The sequence below is a fragment of the Lepidothrix coronata genome, unplaced genomic scaffold (assembly GCF_001604755.1).
Source record: "Lepidothrix coronata isolate B3197 unplaced genomic scaffold, Lepidothrix_coronata-1.0 Scaffold122, whole genome shotgun sequence".
NCBI classification, from domain to species: Eukaryota; Metazoa; Chordata; class Aves; order Passeriformes; family Pipridae; genus Lepidothrix; species Lepidothrix coronata.
In genome coordinates, this window is record NW_016690302.1 from 2,460,620 (window position 1) to 2,470,175 (window position 9,556).

The 9,556-nt window shown below is 50.9% G+C and overlaps 1 protein-coding gene and 1 long non-coding RNA gene across 6 annotated transcripts in view; one reads left to right on the forward strand and one right to left on the reverse strand.

The window, feature by feature from the left end:
• DVL1 (dishevelled segment polarity protein 1) overlaps nt 1-4,583 on the reverse strand; it is a 58,447-nt gene extending 53,864 nt beyond the window's left edge. For both annotated transcript variants that reach the window (XM_017825810.1, XM_017825811.1), the window contains exon 1: nt 4,341-4,583. In XM_017825810.1, coding sequence (XP_017681299.1) covers nt 4,341-4,510 — 170 coding nt within the window. In that variant the 5' untranslated portion in view covers nt 4,511-4,583. The remainder of the gene's footprint in view (nt 1-4,340) is intronic.
• Nucleotides 4,309-9,197, forward strand: LOC108502666. 4 transcript variants are annotated; one of them, XR_001876558.1, is made up of 4 exons: nt 4,309-4,459; nt 5,657-5,798; nt 5,895-6,089; nt 8,342-8,562. It is a non-coding gene; the product is annotated as an uncharacterized LOC108502666 (long non-coding RNA). The 4 variants fall into 4 exon arrangements; XR_001876556.1 differs by lacking the exon at nt 8,342-8,562 and adding an exon at nt 6,498-7,066 and having other exon boundaries at nt 5,895-6,095; XR_001876557.1 differs by lacking the exon at nt 8,342-8,562 and adding an exon at nt 8,613-9,197 and having other exon boundaries at nt 4,310-4,459.
• Nucleotides 9,198-9,556: the final 359 nt, after the last annotated feature.

The following is a 9,556-nucleotide window of genomic DNA, read 5'->3' on the forward strand; positions in this document are numbered from 1 at the left end:
TACAAGCAAAGCTCTGGAAATATCAAATATTTAAAAGCAGACAGATAGGAATTCCTCTTGTAGGATCTGTCACGCAGATTCATTATGAATCATTTGGATCCCACACAGCTGTCACAATTTCAGTCATGAGAGCCCAGACATCACAAACTAAAGCTTTAATTTTAGGTGGATTCGTTAGTTGTCATTTTTCAATCATCAAAGAATTAATGGAATTGCACTGTGTGTTCTTCTGTGGCTCTAACCTTACAATCAACAACCTCAGTGATGGGAAGTGACCTCTGAGCTTTCCCCTGAGGAAAGAATCAGTGGCTGTAAGTAACTAAATCAGCTGATGACACAGAAACCACACCACAAACATCACCTTTTCTAAATTTCACTGCTGGGAGATACTGTCACATTAACGAGCCTGAGCCTGTAATGCCCCTGCTTCATTTCCCACCAAGCAGAATAAAAATAGAAGCTACAAAGCACTTCCAAGGGTTGAGTCTTAATGTCAGGGCACAGTTGGACATCCTGCATCACAGAAACAGCATCATGTCTACAGATGGAGTCAGCAGGAAAGCCCTGGCTTGCAGAATAAAGGCAGGGCCATCCCATCATGAGTTGGGGAAGAAGACACCCTTGGGAATGAACTGGCACGGGGAAAAGTGGTGAAGCAGTAAATTAAAAACTGTAACCAAAGTTCAGAAGGAAATACAACATTCCTGCACCTTTTCCTGCAGCTTCCAAGGAGCAAAGTTGGACTCAGCACAGGTACATAAAACACAGGACTGCTCAATTCCATAACATATCCATGATGCAGCTCCATATCCCCAGCCCAACTCTGTTCCAATCCTTAATAACTCTTGTCTTTCATGGCTGGAAACCATTCAACACATCCACTGCTTCTGAGCACAATTATTTATTCCATTATTTCAGGATCCAGGAAAAGGCTGTGCCTTAATTACAACAACATGTGCAGAACTGCAAAGTCAGTTCCCGATCACTGGCTTCTCCAGGAGGCTCCGATTCTCCGGGAAAACATTTGCTCTCCTAACACAAGGAGCCAGATCCCAGCTCTGCACAGCCCTGGAGCAGCAGTGGGAAGAAGAGAAAGAACACCAGGACTGCAGAACAACCACAGGGAAACCCAGAAGTGTCCCTGCAGGTCAGGCCTAAGAGCCACTCACAGAACACACGGAAAAGAGGTTGCTTTGGAGGGCATTTCCAGGCACATTGGGTAGAAACTACAGACAACAGTTTTGTTCTGGTTAGGGGCAACTACCTCTAGAATTGTCTGTTTGCAACAATGAAAAGTATAAAGCTGTGCCAGGGGAGGTTTAGGTTGGGTATCAGGGAAAGGTTCTTCCCCCAGAGGGTGGTTGGCACTGAACAGGCTCCCCAGGGTTTGGTCCCGGCCCCAAGGCTGCCAGAGCTCCAGGAGGGTTTGGACAACGCTCTGAGGGACAGGGTGGGATTGTTGGGGTGTCTGTGCAGGGCCAGGGGTTGGACTGGATGATCCTTGTGGGTCCCTCCCAGCTCAGGCTATTCTAAAAAAAAGTCAGCTTGCAGACAAGATGATGAAAAAACCCCCATGTTTGCTATCAACATTTACTAAGACAACCGAAATTCATCCAGGTTTTCCTATCATTTTTCTTTTGACTCCCTATTTTTCTAAGTGTTTAAGATTCAGAGGGGAACAAACACGCGAGGAACAAGACACACAAACCAAAAGCAAGCAAAGGTCTATCTGACAGCTCAGTGGCTTCCATGAGTCCCATCTACAGTCACCTGGAGCTGTCTCAAGGCAATGGATCGTCACCCAAATGCTTTCAGCAGCTGCACTGGAGAGTATTATTTAAATGAGACAGAATTCACGGGTCAAGATCATCACCCACTTGCAGCCCTTCATCTTCCATCATCTCCAAGACAACACGAGAATAACAGACCATTTTCACCCCAATTTTGAGAACCCGCTGCGGGGTTTCCTCTGCTCCCTGGTCCAAGCCCAAGAACATCCCAGACGTGTTAATGCCACAGCACAATTTATGTTTACTGATCCGAAATTTCTGCAGCAGAGGGAACGCTGCAGATGCTGCCTCAACGAACCCAACATCCTCCGGTGAAGCTGCACCACAAACACAACTCGAATTTCTACGACAGCTGCAGGGTTTGTGCCTCCCTGTCACTCGGGGGTGAAGGAGGGAAATTTACGGGGCGACAATTTCAAAGGCGTTATTTTGAAAACAAACATTTTGCGTTGTTGTTTCCCCGGAAAAAAAAAAAAATGTTTTCACGACTCAGAAGAAACAAAAAAGTCAATCCACGTCCTGTGGTAAGGAGCCAATACCAACAGCTCCCCACATAAGGAATACGTGTCAACAAACAATATCCACATTCCACCAGGGGATAAAAACACAATCAACGTGAAAAGGCTCCAGGTCTCTCGGGTAAGAAAAGAGGCTGCACAACCTGTAAAAGGATGCTTGGGATGATCTATCCCACCAAACATGAAACCTGCACCTCAACCATGGCATTATTCTGGAGTCAGGTCCATATTAGTTTCCCACAAACCTGCTCCCCTTTATTTTTTTTTTTGTTTTCCTGGCAAGGCATTTAACTGTGCAAAATTGCCTCGCCAGCGACAGATGTGAGTACAAAGAGAAGCGATTTGCTACAAAAGGATTAATACATTTTGGAAGTTACTGTCTGGCAACCTGTCAAAGGGACTTTTATTGGTTTGTTTTATTATGGCTGTCGATAAGCCCGGTGGCACACAACCCACACTAGTGTGCAGGGAGCAGAACGATGGCAGATATCCCCTGGCTCTGCTCACAGCCCTGGCCTGCACCACCACAGAGGGCGTTTGAAAGGCTGGCCCTTGTCTTCTCCAGCATTCCCAGCACGAGGAATGTGTGGGCAGTGGTGAGCAGGGCATGTGCCCTTGGAAGTGGACATCTGACCACTGGCCACTTGTGTCACCTGTTTGGCCACTGAGCATTTCATACCTGTTTGACCCTCAAGGATGTGACACCTGTGTGACCACCGAGGCTTTGACAGCACAGCCCCTGGAGCCCTTTGGCCACTGACCACTTCATACCAGTTTGACCACTGACCATTTCACACCCATTTGACCACGGACCACTTGACCCCCATTTGACCACTGACCATTTCATACCTGTTCAACCAGGGACCATTTGACACCTGTTTGACCCCCAAGGACTTGACAGCTGTTCGACCACTGAGCTCTTGTCACCCGTTTCACCACCAAGCAACCCTTTTCACACCTGTCTGACTACTGACCACTTGTCACCTGCTTGGCCACTGACCATTTCATACCCATTTGACCAGGGACCGCCCGTCACCCGCCTGACACCCAAGGATCTGTCACCTGTTTGACCACCGAGGATCTGTCACCCGTTTGACACCTGTCTGACCCCCAAAGATTTGCAGCAGCCCCTGGAACTGTGTGACCACTGACCATTTCACACCCCTTTGACCACAGGTGCCATTTGTCACCCTGTTTGACCAGGGACTGCCTGTCACCCCTTTGACCCCTGACGATTTGCAGCCACCGTCTGAGCGCAGCCCCTGGAACCGTGTGACCACTGACCATTTCGCACCCACTGACCATTTCATACCCACTGACCATTTGTCTGACCCCTGAGGATGTGTCACCCGTTTGACCAGGGGACTGCCTGTCACCCCTTTGACCCCCGAGGATTTTCTGCTGCTGTCTGAGCGCAGCTCCTGGAACCGTGTGACCACTGACCATTTCGTACCCACTGACCACTCACCACTCGTCTGACCCCCCCCGAGGATGTGACACCCGTTTGACCCCCGAGGATGTGACACCCGTCTGACCCCCCCCGAGGATGTGACACCCGTCTGACCCCCTCGAGGATGTGACACCCGTCTGACCCCCGAGGATGTGACACCCGTCTGACCCCTGAGGATGTGACAGCCCGCGGCCCCGCCGGTATCTCCCCACCCGCACCAGGCACCCCTTCCCCGCGGCCCCGCCGTGCCCCCGATGCCCGGGCACTCCGCGGCCTCTCGCGGTTGCGGTGACAGCCGCGGGTCGCCCCTGCCCGGCCCGGGGGCAGCGCCGGGCGGGCTCGGCGGGTCGCGGGTGCCGCGGGGGTGCCCCGGGCGGTCCCGGGCCGGGCTGGGCGGCAGCGCCGACCCCGCTCCGGGCACGGCCGGGCGCGCCCGCCATGTTCGCGGCGGCGGCGGCTCCCGGGGCCGAGCGGGGCCGAGCGGGGCCGGGGCCGAGCGGGGCCGAGCCCGGCAGGTGCCCCGGGGATGCTCCGAGCGCTCCCGCGGGGGCTCCGCGATGCGCCGGCGGCGCGGCCGCTCACCCGAAATCCTGGTCCATGGACTTGAAGAAGAACTTGTAGCTGTGCACGGGCCGGTTGCTGAGGACATTTTTGAAATCGGCCAGCGTGACTTTCTCCGGCGGCACCGGCAGCTTCACCAGGTAGGGCGTCTCCTCCTCGTCGATGTGGTAGATGATCTTGGTCTCCGCCATGGGCGAGGGGAGCGGGGGCGGCCGGCCCGGGGCCTCCCGGCCGGCGCTCGGCTCCGCTCACGGCCTTCCCGACAGGAAGGGAGCTCCCGGCTCCCGGGATTCCGCTCCCTGCACTGCTCTCTAGCTGCCCGACCCGGGAACGGCAGCGCCGCCCGCCCCGCCCGCATCCTCCTCCCGCCGCCCCGCCGGCTGCCAGCGGAGCCCGGCCCGGCCGGGGATGCGGCTCGGGGGCGCGGGGGGTCCCGCGGGTGCGGGGGATGCGGGTCCGGGGTGCGGGAGGTGCGGGGGAAGCCCCCCCGGTGCGCCCTCCGCCCGCACCGCGCCCCCCGCGCAGCGCCCGCACCGCCCCCGCACCGCCCCCGCACCGCCCGCACCGCCCCCGCCCGCGCGGCCGAGCGATGGGGTGGGATGGGATGGGGATACCGATGAGGATGGGAAAGGGATGGGAAGAGGGAGGAGAAGAGGACAGGGATGGGACGGGGAAGGGGAAAGAGAAGAGAGAGGGAAGGGGGTGGGATGGGGATGGAGAAGGGAAAGGGGATGGAGATGATGGAAAGGGGAAAGTAAAAGAGATGGGGATGAGGAACGGGACGGAGATGGGAAGGGGAAGAGAAAGGAAGAGAAGGGGACAGGGATGGGACAAGGATGGGAGCAGGGTCGGGTCGGGTCGGGGGAAAGAGAAAGGGAGGGGAAGGGGATGGGGATGAGAACAGGGATGGGACAGGGAAGGCGGAGAGGGAGGGGAAGGGGATGGGATGGGATGGGATGGGATGGGATGGGATGGGATGGGATGGGATGGGATGGGATGGGGAAAGAGAAGGGGAAGGGAATGGGATACGATGGAATGGGGAGGGGAAAGGGACAGGACAGGGAAGGGGACGGAGAAGGGGAAGGGACAGGGATGGGGAAGGGACAGGGATGGGGAAGGGACAGGGATAGGGATCACAGAATCACAGCGCCCTGCTTTGCAGGTGATGGGTTTGGGAAGAGTTCACCTTTATTTCTAGAAATCTCAAAAAAATGGCAACCAGAAAACGAACATTTCAGACCTTAGGTCTCAAGGAATCTTTTGTTCATTAAAAAAAAAAATAATCCTTCTTCAGGTAAACCCAAGCTAATGGTGTTCTCTCTTCTGCCCTTTCAAAGGACAGGGACATTCACTTCTCAGTGTTCAGCTGCTCTCTGTGAAAGGGTAAATCACAGCTCAGTGACTGAATTACCTGTCACTGGAATGATTTCTCTACCAGCACAAAACAGAGGAACAAACTGTGTTAGTGGCTGCCAGAAGGTTTGTTAACATTATTGCTATTTATTATTTTCAGTTTTTTGAAAGTTTAATCATTACCAGGTCTGAGATCCTGTCTAGAAACTTCTTTACCAACAGCACTGGATAATCCACAACTCAACAAGGTTTAACAACACTGAGAAACCAAAACATCATCACCTGCCTGCTGCCATTTCTGGTTCAGTGAAGGAATTACAAAATCCCAGCCACTGGAGTTCTCCAGCTGATGTTCCTGCCACTCATCACTGCTAAATGGGAATGCTTGTGTGATCATCAAACAGGATAAACAGCAAGGTAAAGGTATGGCCTTAGTCCTCGTCCTGTAACTACTGATTTGGTGCTGGTTTAAGTCAGGAATGACCACTTTAGTGCATTTCAAAGAGTAATTTTCAAGAGTTGTTTCTATGTACATAAAAAACTTCTCAGGATGGTTGGTCGTTTCTCACTTTTTTAATTTTGGAATTCTGAGGACAGTGAAGATTTCTGTAAAAATATGTGTTCAGCTTTCTGTCCCTCGTGTGCAGACACGAGTTAAGGCTCTGCAACCACCCAGGAGCACCCTTGGTGCAGAAAGTGCTCCATCAACCCAGGAATTCCACCACCCTCAAGAAACTCTGGGCAAGGGCTGGAATTCTCCCTTTTGGCAGGACTATAACTCTGGTACAAACTGTATTTTACGAGGTACTGACCTTTATTTTGCAGAATGAAACTCGTGTGAAATATTAACACCCAACCCTTTGGTCTCTTCAGTTGGTACTTAACGAGCTCCTGAGTTGCTCAGAGGCCCAGGTGGTGCCCACACAAAGGCTGAGGCTGCAGAGGGTCTGCTCTTGCTCTCTGAGCTTTGCTTTTACTCCTGACAACTGAAAATATAACGACTTGTATAATTGTCAGATGACTACCTTGGAACAGGCACGAGAAGACTGGGTCTGTGACTCACAAAAAGCTTTCTGTGTCCCCATAAAGCACAGAAGAGAGGAGATAACCCACTTTCATGTTGCAGTCAAACCACAAGCTAATCCAATTAAAGAGAGGACATAGGAATGCAGGAAGACACCACTGGTCCATCAGGGCTAATATCTCGTTTCTTGCAGAGTTCAGGCCTTAACACTTCAGCAAAAAATAAATATGAGGCACAAAATCCCTTGCTAATAGTGCTGTGCTCTCTGTGATAGAGGAAATAGTCTTGCTGGCCCCTGCAGGGAGCTGAGAGTGTCCTGAGGCACAAAAGCTGCTCACCCTTTTCTTCATTTGTGCAGCAGTGCACTTGGTTGCCACACAGGGAATAAGCAAGGGCTATTTAAAAAGCCATCCTTTGAATTATAGCAATGGCTGTTGCTTGTCTCAGGGAATTCTGAGAGCTCATCACACTCTGGGTGCTCAGCAAACCAGTGTTTGGGTACAGGGACGTGACAAAAGGGAAACCAACTCTCTGGGCACCCACTCGGGGATTTCAGGGGTATTTTTCATCCACCTGCAAGAATTTATATTTGTAAAAGGACAGAATCATCTTTCACTGGGAGGACCGTTGGCAAGATCAGCATCGGTGCAGAATATGAACTAAACACGGAAATGATCCTGAAACAGAAAGAGAAGCAGAAAAATATCACTGCAGGAACACATCTTGGATGTGCTTAATAGGCTGCAGGCTGCTGCCAGGGTGGGCGATGTCAGGGGGATGCAATCCAAGGCACTTTACACTTCTGGGTCTGGTCCAAAAGATCTGCAAGTTTGGTTTTTTTTCCCGTTTATTCTTCCTCTCTGTGCAGTGGACCTTGGGCAGGACTCAGTCACAACAAGCTGACAAGGAAATAAAACCATTAAACACTAGAGGGAAGCAAAAGACTTTGAGTGCAGCTTCCTGCTCTGGAGCCTCCTGGGCAAAGCTCCCCCGGGGCTTCCCTTGCCACTGGATTTAAACACGAAAAAAAAACCCTGGGGGAAATGACAGGAGGTATTTGCAGTGACATTCCCAAAACCCCCCTTAGCTGGGGAATGTGTGTTACAGAGGGATATTGCCCTACAGGTCACATGGGAGGGGAAAAGAGAAGGATTGAGGACAACTTTCATGTTGGTTTTCAAACAATTCTGTGGGATCTGCACCTCATCAATTAATTTATTGGGTTGATCAGGACCCAAAGTGTTTTCTTTCCTCTGGGTTTCCTACCTCTTCTTAGCAGCTGCAGCACTTAAAAGAGTCACACTTCCTTTAAAAAAAAGGAAGAGTCCCTTCAGCAATTGTCTTCAGAGCAGCTCATCTGCCGAGGGCATCATACAGACCTCTAGAAAAGGAGTGTTTTTTGCTTAGGAATGTCTATTCAGGTCTTTATCCTGCTTCTCTCAGGTCCCCAGTGTTTATTCTTCCCCTCAGAAATTTGTTCTGTTAATGACTTACAAGTAAAACTCCACTCAGACTGGGAGGCAGAAAGGAAATGGGGACAATCTGGACTTGGTTTCAGACAAGTGGGAGACAATGACAATATTTAATTTCAGTGGTCTGCAAAGCAGGCCCTGTGGGTGCTAAACCAGCTCCTCCTTGTTCCCAGCTGCTTTCCTGGAAAATCAGATCCGTTGCCTGGAGACAAGAGAAAAGTGACAAGATGCCCCAGCAATAACCCAGCAGAGACCAGTAAAGCCCCACAGCAGCACCAGAGAGGGTATTTAGGGTGGTGATTCACCCCAGGGAAGAGGTTCTATGGAATGGAGTGGGATTTCCAGCCAGGGAAGAGAGCAGATAATACTTTCACCAGAGCTGGACAAGCTGGTCGATAATCTTCACTTGCTAAAGTTTGCGCTTTTTTTTTTGCCACTTTTTAGTTCTATATCCTGCTTTGATCCTTCACATTCCTGCCCCTGCACCGTCCATCCAAGCTGTTTCCATCAGTGTCCCTGGAAGAACTCTGGTGCCAGCTGGGATAGTGCTCAGGGGGTGGAAACCCTCCAAGAGCAGAATGTGCAGCAGGAACTTCGCAAGGTGTGAGTTCTGCAAGCAAAGAGGAATCTGGGCTGGGAGTGAAATAACATATTCCAGCAGGATGTGTTATCTTCCCTTCTGGACCTGCAAAATTAAATCCTGTGGAAGAGCTGCCAGCCTTCCCCTCTGATGGATGGTTTGAACTCCATCTCCAGCTGCGGATCCGCCCGTTACACAACACTTTTGGAGAGCTGCAATTTCTCCACGGGCCCCATGACCCTGTCAAATAATAATGTCCCACGTGGAAAGGATATTGGAGTCACTGGAATAGCTTATTGAATCCAGTCTGCACTTTGTAAAGCACTTTAGGATGCTCTGAGATGAAACACACTGCACAGCTCTTGGGAAGAATTAGCTAATGCTGGCTGATGGCTCAGGTAGCATCTCCAAAGAGCAAGAAATAAAACCAACCTTAGCTGGAAACTCCATTAAATTCTCCTTTATTTCTTAAACACTAGGAATTACACAGCAATGACAAATGGTAAAAGTTAAGCGACAATAATAATGAAAATTAATTCAGTTACAACAAATTAAAAAAAAAAAAAAACAAACCACAAGCTTTCTGGACTAAGTCCTTCTCTCAGTCTGGAGAGGAAGCAGAGTGTGCACAGAGCTGAAAAGAGTCTAGTTCTAGTCTCAGTTTTAACCCCTTTCAAGGTCACTGCCAAACAGCCTTTCCTTGTCCCACACCAAGGGCTGACAGTCCACACGTTATCCTAAAAGAGACTTTGATTTCTCTGCCCTCATTGAGCCTCAGTACTCACTGAGGAGGAACTGCTGTAAAAAT